Raw genomic sequence first — 16,222 nt, 5'->3', positions numbered from 1 at the left:
TAACACTTTTCTCCCCCATCTGCTGGAGGTGGTTCAGATGGAAGATGGGAAGAATAAGATCTTAGCAAGTGGGTGCTAACAGATGCTGAAATAGGATCATTACCAGCTGTTTGAGATTCAGTGGCTGTAATATGTTAATGAACTATTAAATTATGCAGATAGTAATCACTGAAAGAGGAATGACAGCAAATGGAATTATGTGACAAATATGACAAAATCTCATTCCTCACTCTCCTTTTCTAATGGGAAATATTAAATTTAAAAATAGAATTCTGTGTTTATGCATTGAAATTCTGTGAAGAAGCTTGCATAAATCCAAATGAATTAATTTTCTTTGTCAAGTATGGCTAAAAGACAGATGATGATGTTAAAAGTTAGACCTTAGAAATCCAGTTAAGCATTGGCAAGACACAGTCATCCATCAGCCAGTGACAAGTGAAACAAAGTTTTGGGTTATCCCTCCCTAGTTTGCAGTGCTGTTTTCTTCTGTCAGTATGTCTTGTTACCTCTTGAAGAGATATAATTTTGTAAGTTCTGTAGTTTGAATATATTTTATATAAAGCTGTTCATTTAACTGATACTTGTGAAAGAATAACTCAGTTTCCTTAAATGTTAAAACAACGTTGGAATTACTGTTTCAATGTTCCTTTATGTTTTATCTTCTCCATTAATGAATGTTTGTTTCAAAAGGGTGGTTTAGCAATTAGTATTTAAATTAAACATTAGCAAGGGCTGAGTTGGTCCCCAGTAGAAGATCTGAGTAGTCACTGCAGAAAACACAAGAAGGAGCAAAACTGTGGTATGTAAAGTGTCCTTTTATTCCAAGAGAAAAGAGATATGTATTTAATTTAGGGGTTTTTTTCCCTCCAAAACGTGGAAAAGGGGGCTCTTCTTATGGGACAGGTTTTGGCTTTGGTCAGAAGTTTGTCTTTGCTCCAGTTGCAGCACTTGTTTGTGGTTGAAAAGCTGCACTTGTTCTTTACATCAGTAGTATTCCAAGGCAGATTATGTCAGTGTTTCTCCTGTAGTATAATTAGTGCTGTTTACTTAAGTTCTGCCTTGTGGTATGACTTTATAAGTAACATCTCACTTAGGTATACCCTTGTACATTTTAATTTTAAAAAATAACAAGAAGAATTTAATGTAAATCTCTAAACCAGATTCCCAAAATACAGCCTAAGAGAAAACAGTGTGAAAATTTGAAGACAGACATTTTCAGAGACTCTGTAAACATGCTTTGGTGTTTTGTGGGCCAAGGATGTATCTTTTGACTCTGGAATGTTCCTCTGCATGTAAATGGAGCATGTAAATTCCCTGGAGTTTCTTTCATTATCCCAAACACTTAAATTTTACCAAAAAAGAAGTGATAAAATAAGTATATGTTTCTACACTGTGCTAGTGTTATGAAAATAAAATGTATGTATCTTTTCAGGAACACTTCAGAGAAGTTTTGAATGTTCTAGCATCATAAGAATAAATCGTAACACTTAGTAGCTGCTACTATTTACTGTTTGGTCTCCCAGCTTTGTAGAATCACTTTCAGGGAACAGATTTGCAGATAGTCATTAGGCCATGTTAAGTGCACAGATGGTTTGCATACCTGTGAGCAAGAAAAAACAGAAATGGGAATGGGAAAAGAGAGGGGTAAAGCAGGCTGTGTAATTAAGCAAAGAAGTGCACGTGTTGTTAGGGCTAAAAGATGCAGTTTAAAGGAGGAATTTTGCCTGAACAAAATTATTTGCCTGCAGTATATTCTAACCTGCTGTATGATTCGGTCAGTTGGGAATGGAAATCCTCTTGGTAACAATTGTTGTTCACAGAAGCAAATTTTTACCAGGCTGTAAGACAACGAATATCTGAGTCCACATGACTCTTTGCAGGGAAAATGGTGCTACTGAAAGATCTAATATTCCTCACAAGCCACACTCTAAAGAGGCTGGAAAAATCTAGTAAATCTCCTTTCACAGAAAACCAATCCTCTGATACTAGTTAAGGAAATGGAATTGTAACATAAACATCTGCTCCTTGTAATGCAGGGAGTGTTGGAGCCTGGTGGCTTGGAAACAGCAGAAACAGCATTGTCAGGATTAACTTCCTGTGGGACAGCAAGCAATTGAACACTGGGGCTGATGCAGCCTGTCTGCTGATGCAGAGGAATTTGTGAAAAGTGGCTGATCTTTATTGTCTTTGCTGATGAGAAGAAAGAAGATTTTTATTGGTTTTGTAAGCATTTCAGTGATGGCTGGTACTGAGCAGCTCTGAAGTGTAGCTTTGTTTTAATACTTCTGCAAGGCAGGTGATGTGTTGCTATTCCTGTTTTACAATGGCAAAATGAGATCCATGGGGAAAACGTTCTGGCTTTTCTGTGAGAGCTTAGCTGTGCAGAGATAATCAAGGAATTATTTTAGGAAGAAAACGAAATCCTCTTTTTTCCTTTACCCCTGTGGAAGGGTACTATGAGCAGCAAGAGGAGAAAAGTAGCTTAAGTCTTAGTCTAAGTTCCCAATTCAACCATCATCCTCCATGGGAGGCCAAAGGATGTGCTGCTGGCTGTGGACAGTTTGGTTTATGAAGATTGTGTAAAATTAGACCGGAGAGTATACAGGAGAGTACCAATGACAAATCTTCCACTGACACTAGGTGACGCTGAGGACCTAAATGAGTGGAAATCTGGTGTCTGTGCTTCCACTTCTTGGAGTATTAGAGAACTGGAGAACCTGGTGGTAAATGAAGCCAAAAAAGTGGTGGTGGAAAAACAGACACTCCTTCCTTCCCAGCTTGCTAGGTCTTTGGCAGGAAAGTGCATTAACAAAGAAGCGTTATCAATGCAAATGTCTGAAGGGACAGAACCTTCTGTACCAACATTTATTGGAGAAGAAACCATAGAAGATTTTGCTCAATTCTCTGATTCTGAGCAGCCTACTCTCATGTAAATCATAAAGGATGAGTGAGATCTCATCAGTGTTTCCTTGCATGTGTTTTTTAGACTCCTACATTGGCAGAGATGCAGCTGCAGAGAGATGCTGATAACACTCAGAAACACTGCTCCACTGAACCTTTTAGCAGGCTGCTCTTCCAAAACTAGGATGGAGCCAAACTAGTGTAGGAGTTCCCTTGGTGTCAGTGTCTGTTCCTTTCAGGAGTGTTTCAATAAGCATTGGCAAGTTTTTTGGCCCTCGGTAACCCAGCCAAAACTTGCTGGGAGCATTAAGCTCTTAATAATGCAAATTATAGATTTTTGTGGTAAGTGAACTTAACATGCAAAAGCAACTTGGGAGTAAAATCTCCAACTCTTGTGCACCTGCTGACCTCTTTCACACAATGACCATTGGCTAAACAGGGAAAGAGATTGCATAAGTGCATTTTAGTCAGGTGGACAGGGAAGTAGAGGCATTACAAAATTCCAGCCAAATTGTGGCTCTGCCCATGGAAGAAGCTATGCCTCCTCAGCAGGCTTACCAAATCCCCTTCCCCAGGGACATGAAGTAGCACTATGGGGGGTTGGGAAATTTCTTGTGGCTAAGGTTTGGAGTTGTTTGTTAGGACTAAGGCAATGAGCCTTAGTTCTCCTGCCAGAGAAATTCCCTCCTGCTTTCTAATTTGTTTAAATTAATCTCATAATTATTTCTTTTTATTGGATGAAAATATTCCATACTCCATTTTCCAGGTAAAACATTTAATTCTCTGACATTGCCTCAAGCTAGGATTTGTTTACAAAATTTCTGGAGCTTTTACTGCTGTTACCTTTACTTGACTGCCAACTGTGTTTAAGTGTCAAAGTATTAAAGGGCTGCTTTCCTCCAGGAGCAAAGATTAATTGGAAACAAACTGTTAAGAAACTTCATTTGCTGTTAGAGAAAATTACTTGCACTTTGAATATAGAAAATCACTGTTTTATTGATGAACAGTTATTTCAAAGAGACATCAGCTTCTCCCTAGTCTTCTGTTCAGAGCTGGCTGCTTCTAGAACTTCTTCCTTCACTGTGCAGTTAATATAATGACTGTTATGGTAAAATGAATTTTTCATTCTTTTATTTTTCAAATAGAGTTTGATTAGCCCATCCCACCCCAGTGACTGATCAGTAATTAATTTGCAAGCCCTGTGGATTTCAAACACCTGCAGGGCAGGTGGAGAAATGAAAAACCCACTGCTCATTTTGGACATGACCTCAGGATTAATGAAATCTGGTATCGTGCTTAACAATTCCTAAAAGCACTGTATAAATTCAAAATTGAATATCTCACAATTCTCAGCTGTTTTATCAGAAAATATTCTTCTGGTATCTATCCTAAATAGTCTCTACTACAAGTAATGATGATAAATAATAAAGTCCCTGGTTGTCTAGTACTAAAGATATTCTACAAAACTGGTGAAAGTCTGTTTTAATTATCCCTTTTTTAGGTTGATGTTTTGCTGATGTTTGCTAACACTCCTAGATAATTCTGTTTCAGTTTAGAGCAGCTAGGATTAGTAAGCACCTCTCTGGGATTATGTGTATATGAGCTATCTCCTAAGTGCTCTCCTCTATTTAATGCACATGAAATGTAACTGTGGTATGCTTCTGCAGCTTTTAAAAATAAAGCAACTTCTACTCCTGTCCATTTTAATATAGCTTAGATGAGAATTTTACCTCTAGTAGAATATTTTAAATGCTCTCCTAAATCTTTACCTGGCAGAAATCAGTAGGAACTCCTTTGTTCCCACTCACTTAAGCAGCTTTGCCATGGATGCCACTGCAGCTGTGCCTCTTAGCACTGCACACAGTGACTCAGTGAGATGTGGATGTTTCTGTGGGTGCAGTGCAAGAGGCAGAGTGCTACTTTGACCTGGATTCAATTGGGATGCTGTGCTGGTGAGGGCTGGAACCATTCTTAATAAGGACTCTTGATTTTTATCTTAGACAAAATGAACAAGTTGATTTTTTCTTCAGGATGCGTAATACACAGGGTTATTAAAAAAATACAAGAAAATTCTTGCACAACTCCAAAATATGTGCCAGTAAGGGATGGAGCTTTTCTTCCTCTCATCCTTTTTGCTTTGTGGGTTTAACAGAAGCTCATAATCAGGTGTGGTGTGAGGACAGGAAGAAGAAAAATGTGTCTGAATTTTACCAAAGTTTAACTTTGGTTTATGTTGCAGGAGAGGTAATAAATATAAAACCTTAGAAGATGTTTCTACTTCTCTTCTTCTGTGTTGATTTAGCACATTTGCAAGAGGTTGATTTGTGAATCTCTGACCCTTTCAATAATGCTTCTCACACTAAAGTCACAGATCTGCAGGGAAATCTGTAGTCTTTTGAGGAGAAATTACTAACTAAACTGTCTATTGTATCTTGCATAATAAATTAAATTTTCCATTATTTTAATTTACTTTCCTATTTTGGCGGTAAGTCCAGGTTTTCTTGGCTTCCTTTTTTTCCTTTTTTTCCTTTTTATTTCTGTTTAAAACTGTATTTCCAGCTTTAAGTTTGTTTCATTCTCTAATCTAGCTGTATTTTGGGTTTGAGCTATTTTTAGTCTTGTTTTATTGGGGTTTTCTTGTTTCCTTTTTTTTTTAATTAAAATTCTGACTGGACTGTGATGACCTAAAAAAAAAAAAAAAAAAAATCAGAGAAGAAAACCCAAAAAAACAAACCAGAAATCACCAGCCAGCCAGATGTTCCCATTCTTCACATAACTGAAGCAGAGGAACAGTCTACCTAATGCAATTTCGAAAAGATTTTTTGAAGCTATTCTGCTTTTTAAATTTGCAAAGGAAATGCAGAATGCTCTAAGTTTGAAGCCATTTTTTGCCCTTCTTAAATTAAGACAATAGAGGAAAATTCTCAGGTAATAGATACCTCTCCAAGTTCTTCATTGTAGGATAGAGAGTGAGCTGAGAATAATAGCAAACCAAAGTATTTGCTGGGTGCCATCTAGAAGTTCCTCTTTGCCTTCTGTTGATGCAGACTGCTGCTTGTCCACGTGAATTGTTGGCTCCTCTCAGCATGTTTTTGACTCACTGGCCTATTTCCAAAATTAAGCTAAAGTATCATCTCACATCATTTACCCAAATATCTGTGAAAACCAGAGAACTTAATTTGATTGCATTTTTTAAAATTTTTCCTACTATGTCCAGGAGAATTCTTGACATCTTGATAGGCTCAGTGTATTATTGATGTTAACATTAGCAGAAATCATCTACTTGGTATCAAAGATGGGAGAATGCTTTTCATTTGTCATTCATGTTTTTCTGCCAAGAGGAAAAGCTGTATTATGCTTAGTTGACTTTTTTTAAATTTTTAATTGAAGTGTAGTTTACAAACCTTTAAAATACACCTGCTCCCTGCTGCTGCATTTGTCTATACCCAGTGCTTTAAGCATTGCAAGGGCAGTGGCACCTGAGAATGGAAGATGCTTTTATAGAAGAGTGTGCTGGCTCTTCAAAGCAGCCCTGTTCTTCATAATTCTTCGTGTTCCTTTTAAAACTGACACTCATCTCTGTCTCTTGGGGCAGCTTAGGAAAATTCCTGGCAGTGGGAAGTAGCTCCACAGTGCAATAATGCTAGCAAGTGTTTGAGAAGAACTTTTTAAGTGGGAGCCCTGTCAAGCAGAGGCCCACGTAGCTGAGTGTTTGTGTAATAAGCTGCTGGGTGGTGGAAGGGGTGGAGCAGCTTACAACGCCTAATGTTGGAAGCACTTGGGAAAAAAGGAAAGGATGCCTTGAGTGAGGGAGCTGTTGCTCTTTAAAACCTCTGTGTTTGTGAAGAAGTGGCCAAACAAAATTCCTCAGAGGACTGAAAGAACTGAATGGAAGTTTTTGAAGTAGAACTAATCTGAGGGAGCTCAGTATAGCCTGGCAAGCAGAGAAAAATATCAGTTTGTGTGATTACTGAAAGAGGAAGCCTATTTTCAGTGCTTTGAGTTGGGTGACTGTAGAAGAGAGTTAGTTGTTTCCTTGTGTGAACTTTACTTTTGGTGTGATTACTCAGCTCTGTATAAAAAGAAAAGCTGTATGTATATGACTAATTAGCTGTGTCACAGCTTGACAGCTCCTGGCAAAATGGTTTTCAAAATAGTTAAATGCCTTTCATGTTTACTCCAGGTGACACAGACTTGGGTTTATGATATAAAACACACGGAGCTTTTAAAGCCTCTCAGCTGCACTGATGCAAACACCACTAATCCCCAAGAAAAATGTGGGCTGCTATTCATTAAATGCAGATGAGTTTACTTTCTTAGTGAGCCCATTAGCAGATGCCTAAATTTAGGAACACGTGCAGTTACAATCAGTGGGATATTGTGAACCTTCTTATCATCTGTCTTGCTGAGGACTCCCTGTGCTTTGTCTTTGAGAGGTCTGAGACCCCAAGCCCTAATGTGGAGCCTTTGCAAACTGCACTTTACATGTAGATCTCCCCTGTTTCCACTTCCTTTCACAGTGATAAGGAAGTGAGGAAAGTTGTCATTAGAAATTCAGTTTTGTGCCTCAGCATCAAGTAGAAGCAATCTCAATTTTTGGCACAGCTCTGTTTCCAGCATGCAAACTGGTCTCTCATCTGTGAAATTCTGTTGTCTTCCAATCTTATGTGGAAAAAATACTCAGTGTAATCAGTGAACCTAATGAAAAACTGTTGGTTTTGCAAAATTGGGGTTTAATTTGTGTTTTCTTTTCATTTGTATAGGGTTCACCATGATAAAATTTCCTGGGCATTTTGAAAATATTATCACAATTGATTAAAAGAATAGCGGTTATGTGTGATGATAACATGTCTTTTTTATCCAAGACAGGAAGCATTTTAGGCCAGTGCAGTAATACTTACAAAATTGCACAGATCAGAGATTATTGGCTTAAATTGGTTTAGCATCTTCCTTGACAATTTGATTTAATCAGCATTGCAGGGGGGTTTATTCCTCCTAACTAGAACCATGACCTGAAACAAGGCTGTCAACTCTGCTTGTCTGAAAAATTAGGGAGGTAATAGTGCCCATCTCATTCTTCTCTTTCCTTTATGGGTACCACTGCTAGTTCAGGGCACTTACACTTCAGTTTGTGATACTGAGATTTGTGTATCACAACTGAATAAATTCACCAAATCAATTTTCAGGCAGTTTTTGGCAGATTGTTATTGTATTTTTAGACTGTTATTCCAAAAATTGTGGAATGTTTGTCTACAGATTAAAATTAATGCCTTAAGTACAGAATTATTTGAAATGAGAAAAATAACTTTGCCATTAAATACCTACTTCTTTTAATGAAACTTTATGTTATAGTCAATAAAGGTAATCCTTTAAATTATAGTCTATAAATAATTATTCTGACCACTCTTTATCTTGGAGGTCTGTAGTTAAGAAATTATATGTTGCTTTAAATGAATTGATACTGTCTTAAAATCTGGTTTCCAAGTAGAAGGCATGCAGAGAGGTATTGCTTAGGACAAGCTGAAAGGTGCCTTTTAGAAAGTCAAAAGACTTGGAACTTGGTACTCCTTAGTTTTTAATATCCTCATAGTGTGTTTTTTGAAAATCTGCCTTTTATACATTGGAGAAAACAAAATTGGTCCCTGACAAAATATTGATGTCAATGGATACAGAAAACCTTAAAAGTGCAGTATTGGTACCTGTCAGAGAGTTCTATGTCTTCATCTGAGGGGAAATGGGTTGTACTTGGAAATTTGTATTTCTTTAGATAATCCCATTCCAGTAAATTAGAAGCCTTTACTCTGTTTTCAAGTTGTCCAGGCTTGTAGTAACTTTATGTTAACTTTGCCAGAATGATGCATGGACTTGTCTGGCCTGATTCATATCCATGGCACAGTTATGGCTAAAGGGGAATTTAATAGGCTGTAGTAAGAACATACCTAGTAGGAACAACAGTGCCCAGGATTTATAGTGTTTTCAGATCAGAATAGGCCAGATGGAGTGCATACAGAAGAAATATAGAGCCCTTATAAAGGCCTCATTCCTATAAAGTGTTGTTTGTGTGCACCCAAATCAAATAGTTTAGCATTGACTCAATAGCATAATAAAAATTTCATTTTTCTTACCTATAGGAAATAACCACTATAATGGAATTTGCTGGTTAATTAGTAGTTTATTGGTTTGTAGTTCTGAGGGCTCTTTAACAAGCTCTTGAGAAGTCTTAAAACCCTCAGATTTCTCTTAGGACCCAAATGTTGCTGTTTCTTACACTGCCCTCTAGCGCTGAGCACGTTTTGAGAGTCATCTCCAGAGATCTTCGGTGTTAAGTAACTTGTGTGAGATAACTTTTTAGGAGCTCTTGGGTTATGAAAGTCTGCCAGGGCAGGAAGCATCCACATCCTCTACATGGAGGCCTGTCCTTGTTGGGTGCCAAGTGCTGCAGGAGACCTCTCGTTAGGGGTTGAAATGAGCCAAGACACAGACCCTCATTTAACAACGTGGAGAGGGGCCTGGTTTATTCATCTTTACAGCTCAGCCATCCTGACTGACTGCAGCAAGCTCCTGCTGTGGGTGTCTCTGACAGACACTGACTGCTGCCTGTTCCTGCTGGAACACGACTGCAAGGATTTCCTCACTGCCTCTGAGCACAGGCTTTACCTAGATCGACTGTGACTGCAGGCTCTAACTCCATCAGACCCAGCTTGATCTCACAGCAGAGCTTCTGAAGCAGCAGCAGCTCTCTTCTGTGTTTTGTTTCTCTGGATCATTCCTTCTTCCTCTAGGTCCTGTTCCTCCAGGCTCTCCCTGACCAGCCAACCCACCCCTTTTATCACACTTATCTTTATTAGTCATAGCTGTGACCCATTAAGGCCAAGGCTGTTCTTTGGTAATTAGTACAACTGTGATTTACCAATGTGAGGCCATTTGTAATCCCTTCTTCTACACCTACACTAAGCAGCAGAACTGGACCGAATTTCCACCCTAATATGCACAACAAGCATGGGATTATTTATCAGAAAAGACTCCTAACAGTAACAAATGAAAATATATGTTAGTAGCATGTAATAGCTTATAGCATTATGTGCGTGTATTGGCTGCTTGAAACGCAGTAAAGGCAGCATATGAATTAATAACATATAAATTGTGTTTCAAGTTCTAAAAAATTTTAAAATTGAGAGAATTTTAGCATTTCCTTCTATATGTGCTGTCATACACAGTTTAATCCTTAAAGTTCTGTCTTATTGTATACTATTCATAGTGTTATCCTGATTTCTTGACAGCTGTTGAGGAGAGGATCACCTTTCTTTTGTTGGGGTTTTTTCCCATTCCCTGTCTGTCTACAGTGTTTACATCTGCCCAGTGTTTACACTGACTACAGAGTGTGCTGGGGTATGCAAAGACTGGATATGGACTGAATCCTCTCAGGATGGTTGTGTGTTTTGTATGGAGTTCGCATCAGGTTTATTTTTTCTTAAGATTATGGCTCTGCTGCTCTGTCATCTGTGCAGACAGTGTCTGACAGGCTCTGTCAGTCTCTCTGAGGAGCCCAGGCAACTTCAGTATGATGTACTAAGCTGTAAGTAAGCAGCAGTAGCAGGATTTAACCCACTTAGATACTGCATTTTTTCTTAGGAGCACTTCTGCTAAAGTCATTTCTTTGGGAACAAGACTAGAATGCCAAGAGGAATTAACTTGAATATTCAAAAGAGTGAAGTTCGCTTTTCAGCACAAAGCTATATTGATGTTGACACCTTGCCAGCAGTATTGTGATTTTTTTGGGAGGTGAGAGAATAAGTAAAATAACTTCTTTGAGGGAAGATCTGTCACTGTAACTTTCAATTTTTGTCTTCTGAGTGTACTTTTCTCCATGGCTGATGCAGTGGTGCATCTTGGTGAGCTGCTTCTACTGTTGCTTGTCAGTGTTTCACCACACCATGCAAACAAGGATGTTTTCATTTGCAGGTTCACTCATCTGATACAGGATTTATAGCAGGGTCCTGCTTGGAAGCAGCCTTGCAAGACAGGAATTGTCAAACTGCAGTTTTTGAGAATGCTGATAGTGTTTTCATGAATTACAATAGATTTTAAAAGTGTGATTTTCCTCTGTGTATCTTGCTGTGTGACAAAGTTTAGGTGAAGTTTTTCCACTTCTAAACACTATCATGGCTCTGTGATCCAATGCCAGTCTGGGATTTTTACCTGTCACACAGAATGGCCTCTGGCAAGAGGGTATGGATTGCTGAACAGATGAAGGGCACCTGCAGAGGAAAAGGATGAAAAGATCCTTCCTTCCACAGAAAGCTGAAAGGCTACTGCCTGCAGGAAATAGAATATAGATCTTTTGAGTGCTGGGAGCCAGAGCCAGAGTTTGAGGCCATTAGGCCCCATGAGAGAGCTGAGCTTTGTTTTGCCTTTAATGATGGTCTGCTCAGATGTACATCATGAGTCCACCTTGCACAGTGAGGCAAGGCACAGCTGTGGCATCACCTCTGTAATCATGGCCTGTTCCTTCCTCTCTGGGCTGGGAAATCAGAGGGTCAGGCACTGGAGAACATGATCAAAGCCTTTCCTCCTACTCTCTGGCATAATTTCCAGCTCATTCTTCTTTTTGTCAGCAGCCTGTTCCGCCTGAGCATGTATCATTTAGTGCAGGTATAGATGTCTTCAGCTGACATAGGGGTATTTTTTCAGACAGGGTGGTTGTGCTGACTTACTCTATCTACCTTCTTGTTACTGCCACTTAATGAAATCAGCAGATACGGCTACACTGCAGTCTTTGTAAAGCAGTTTTGTTTCCTAGGAAGGCGTTTTCACAATGGCAAAGCTTTGATGTGAAACACTGCTGCTTTTGTGAATCGACCTGCAGTCAAATAAGGGATAGAACCAAAATGAAACTTAGGTACTTGTGAGAACAAACAGCATGTCTGAATCTGTCTCTGCAACTATTTTTGCAACCCTTTCTGACTTGATCCTTTCTCTTAATTGTAAGCCTGCTCATGGTAACTTTTCTTAGGAAGACATGTTGAAATCTGAATGGAGCTGAAAAATGGGTCTCTCTCAATGAGTTTCAAAGGCTTTCATGGAGATAAATCAAAGTTATTAATTGATTGTGTTAATTGGTAATAAATGAAAGATTTGCTTTCTTCAGAGGTCATAGAACAAAGCAGCAATCAGACAACAAAATGTCTATCCCTTATTATCTCAGTGGTATCTTTTGATTTGGTGTCTGTGACTTATTTTATAGAATGAGCAATAGGAAGAGGAGAGTGAATTTCTGTCTTGGCCGCTGGTCATAAAGATCAAATGAAGCAATGGATTTATATAAACATTAATTTCTTAACTAGGAAATGTATGAGCTGAAGAGACACAGATGATTTCGGAAAAAAACTGTGGGGTTTTTGGCTCAGGTAAGCAGTGTGTGATCAACTCCAGGCTGATGCCATGACCAGCCAGTCTTCTGGAAGGAGACTTCTTGGCCCAGGTGTGCAGCCAGCTGACATCTGTTTAATAAATCTCTGCTACTAATTGATGGAACTGCAAGGAGTCAGTCTGCCAGGAGTTAATATCAGGCTCGTGTCTGGATACAGTTTTGCATGGTATGTAAAGTTAATATAGGGAGGACCTCCAGATAATATTTGCAGTGATGTGCTGCAGGTAGCAGGCTTTCTTCCCACAGGAGAAATGGAACTGATCTTTCCTTTTGGGTACTAACTGAGCAGATGAATGTGCCTACCTAGTGTTGCCTCAGGCAGTACTGCTCATGGGTCACCTTTGGGCCTTTGCTCCCTGCCATCATTCTGTACCTGCAGGAGCAGGTGGGAAGGAGGCCTGGCCACAGGCCATGACCTGTTTACTGAGGACAAGACATCAAATGCACTTGTTCACCAGTCAAAAGGTAGCTGATGGTCTGTAATCATTATTTTTATTTCTTGTGAGAGACTGGCTGAAGAAAGTTGCTTCCCCCAAGAGTTTTCAGCCAAATAAAGGAAAGAAAGGCTTTATCATCAGAGATGCCTGCTTAATTCCATTGATTGGAATTGTAATTGGAAGTTCCTGCTAATGTGTTTTTTTTTTTTTCTGTAGAGCAATGTATTGAAATAACATGTTTGCTTAGCATACAAAAAAATTACTGCATTTGGTAAGTGGTTTAGTAGAGATTGGAAACTAAATTCACAGATATCCATTACTGGAAAATCTTAACTGAGATACAACCTGGATTACTGAGCCCTTTTTCAATCAGAAAACAGCAAGAGATTCACAAAATCATTAGATAAAATTCAATATATTCAATATATGTGTGAGTCTGTGAAAGTAGTTGTTTCTGGGATGGCTCTTCCTCCATGAAAAGACAGAGACATCTGCGACCTCCCATGCTGCTGTGATTTTTAAAGTGGTATTCAAATGCCAGCCTTCTTTTTCAAGTTATGACCCTCTTAAATGATCTGAGTTTATCCAACTTGTGTACTTGCCAAGCTCGTCTCTCAGACGTTTATCTGTGTGGTAGCAGGGCCTATCAGAGTAGTTTCCTCCTTTGACTGAGGGTTTAGTTTGTCTTTCATCTTTGAAGAGTTGGAGCTGATTCCCGAATTCAGGCTTGGAGACAGTACTTTGACAAGTAAAGAAACATTTCATGTTTACAGAGGTTGGAACATGGTGTAGGAAGTGAGTGCCATTAGTTTCCTGTCAGTGTTGTCAGAAAGAAAAAGGAGAACATCTTGAACAAATCAAATAACCTAGTCTTCTCAATTTATGTTTTTGCATTTTGGGTTCTTTCTAGTAGGAGATCAGAGGATGCTTCCTGACATTCTTTGGGAGTCAGGATTCTGATGGCATATTGTGCTAGTTCATAAACTGTTGTCTTTAGGTGTTTCCATGAAGTTTAAGTCGGCTCTCAGGCCTTTAGGTGGCTCTGGGTGCTGAGGAGGACTTTGGGGACAATTGACAGATTTTCAGAAGATTCACTTTAATTTTCATAAGTCTCTGTGTGTGTAAGTACAGCCCTTTGGAAAGGAGAGTTCTTCATTTGGTTGGGTCGCTGTTAAAGATTTTTTTTGTGTGTGTGTGTGGCTCTAGTTGAAAAATCTGAGTCAATTAAGGCATTTGATCTTGCTTTACTGGTGTGCTGTGGATTGTAAAGCGTTTACAGAAACAAGGGCTTCTCTTGGTTAGATTATGTGGTCAGCTGTGATGTGTCTGTCACAGAGAACTCACAAGACATCTTGAACAGACTTTCTGTGCAACTAAACATTGAGAATGAATGCTGTGATTTCATTGTACTGGAGCTCTTCTTAAATTGAGTTCTAGGTATAACCCTCCCTCTCCTCTCTGTTTTGGCATAACAGCCAGAGATGTGGCCTTGTGAAATGAAAACCTTTTCTAATCAAGCAAATACTACAAAGTGATGATCCCAGTAGCATCATCGCATGCACCTAAATATGGACTGAAAACTCAAATAGGCTGGATTGGTAAACTGGAGCATAGAGTTATTGCATGACTGAAATTAGTTTGCTATTTAAACATGGGATGCCTAGTACAGTGCATTTTCTCTGTGTTGAATATGTAGTTTTAAAGAACTTCATTTACACAGAAACTTTGGCAGCTATTTTGTGCACTCTGTACAGATTCTTTTTTTCCTCTTCAAAACTTCAGTTGTTTCCTAGCAAGATAATCCAGGCTGAAATTAAATATTTCATCTTAGTATATAAAAGCAAAATAGCATTCTTTTCTGATAAAGCTCCTTCTGAAATTTAATTCATTTAGATTTATCAGTCCTGGCCTTCAGTCAGTTTGTGATAAAAAAGAATTGTTTCTACCTAACTTTATTTGACTATTAAATTTTGAGCCTTAGGTGCTAATAGTTACACTGACACAAGAGTATGTGAGGGCATGTCATGGGAAGACTTACAGGCAGCAAGTGGAGCTGAAGTTACACTTTTTAAAATAGCAGATCCTTACTGTTTCCTTTTGTCTTTGTCTCTCGTAGAAGCTCCACCAAAATTGGAAGACAACCCTGCAGAAGCGTTCACGGACTCGTCTCTCTTTGCTCACTGGGGGCAGGAGCTGAGCCCTGAGAACAGGCGGCTGGCCCTGAAGCAGTTCCAGTACTATGGCTACAACGCCTACCTGAGCGACCGCCTGCCACTGGACAGGGCCCTGCCAGACCTGCGGCCCAGCGCGTGAGTCCTGGGGTGCCCTCCCTGCAGGCCCGTACGGCGGCCTTCCAGCTCTTCTCCACCTGTGGGCCCCACTGCGGCCTTCCAGCTCTTCTCCACCTGTGGGCCCCACTGTGGCCTTCCAGCTCTTCTCCACCTGTGGGCCCCACTGTGGCCTTCCAGCTCTTCTCCACCTGTGGGCCCCACTGTGGCCTTCCAGCTCTTCTCCACCTGTGGGCCCCACTGTGGCCTTCCAGCTCTTCTCCACCTGTGGGCCCCACTGTGGCCTTCCAGCTCTTCTCCACCTGTGGGCCCCACTGTGGCCTTCCAGCTCTTCTCCACCTGTGGGCCCCACTGTGGCCTTCCAGCTCTTCTCCGCCTGTGGGCCCCACTGTGGCCTTCCAGCTCTTCTCCACCTGTGGGCCCCACTGTGGCCTTCCAGCTCTTCTCCACCTGTGGGCCACACTGTGGCCTTCCAGCTCTTTTCCCCCTGCAGGCCCCACTGTGGCCTTCCAGCTCTTTTCCACCTGCAGGCCCACACTGCAGCCTTCCAGCTCTTTTCCACCTGCAGGCCCACACTGCAGCCTTCCAGCTCTTTTGCACCTACAGGGCCACACTGTAGCCTTCCAGCTCTTTTCCATCTGTGGGCTCACACTGTGGCCTTCCAGCTCTTTTCCCCTGCAGGCCCACACTGCGGCCTTCCAGCTCTTTTCCCCCTGCAAGGCTTACCTCCTAGGTCTGGGTACAGGTAACAGCCAGAACGAGTAATTCCTATCAAATAGATGAAGGCTGTACATTTCCATTGTCTTCTGAAGCACTGCTGAGCCCAAAGTCAGTTCTGTTAAAGTCCCACTAAGTATTCATGAACATTTCTTCAGCATCTGTTGGAAGTTTCATCTCACCTACAATTTACATTAGATAGCAGGTGTATTTTTTCTGCTAAAAGAAGAACCTTTTCATGCGAGTTTTCAGTTTTATCAGATAATTGGCTAAATAAGAGCTGCTCTGTTTGAAAGCACGGAGCTGCCTGATTAAGGTCAGTTGGCAGGTGAAGCTGGTGAGTTTCAGTGGTGAAATACACCTTTGAGCCAAACACTGAAAGCCCCGGGATCCTCCTTCCCTGGGCAGGTCTCTGCTGGCAATCATGCCTGCCAGGCAGGGTGAACACA

General features: G+C 40.3%; 1 protein-coding gene across 2 annotated transcripts in view; it reads left to right on the top strand.

Annotated features, from left to right (window-relative positions):
* The window catches only part of GALNT18 (polypeptide N-acetylgalactosaminyltransferase 18), a 230,734-nt gene that overhangs the window by 85,508 nt on the left and 129,004 nt on the right, over nucleotides 1–16,222 (top strand). For both annotated transcript variants that reach the window (XM_066551766.1, XM_066551765.1), the window contains exon 3: nucleotides 14,885–15,077. In XM_066551766.1, the coding sequence (XP_066407863.1) occupies nucleotides 14,885–15,077 (193 nt within the window). The remainder of the gene's footprint in view (nucleotides 1–14,884; nucleotides 15,078–16,222) is intronic.

The sequence above is a fragment of the Molothrus aeneus genome, chromosome 6, assembly GCF_037042795.1.
Source record: "Molothrus aeneus isolate 106 chromosome 6, BPBGC_Maene_1.0, whole genome shotgun sequence".
Taxonomy (NCBI): Eukaryota; Metazoa; Chordata; class Aves; order Passeriformes; family Icteridae; genus Molothrus; species Molothrus aeneus.
The sequence above is the reverse complement of the archived record's forward strand: the minus strand, read 5'-3'. Positions and strand labels throughout refer to the sequence as shown.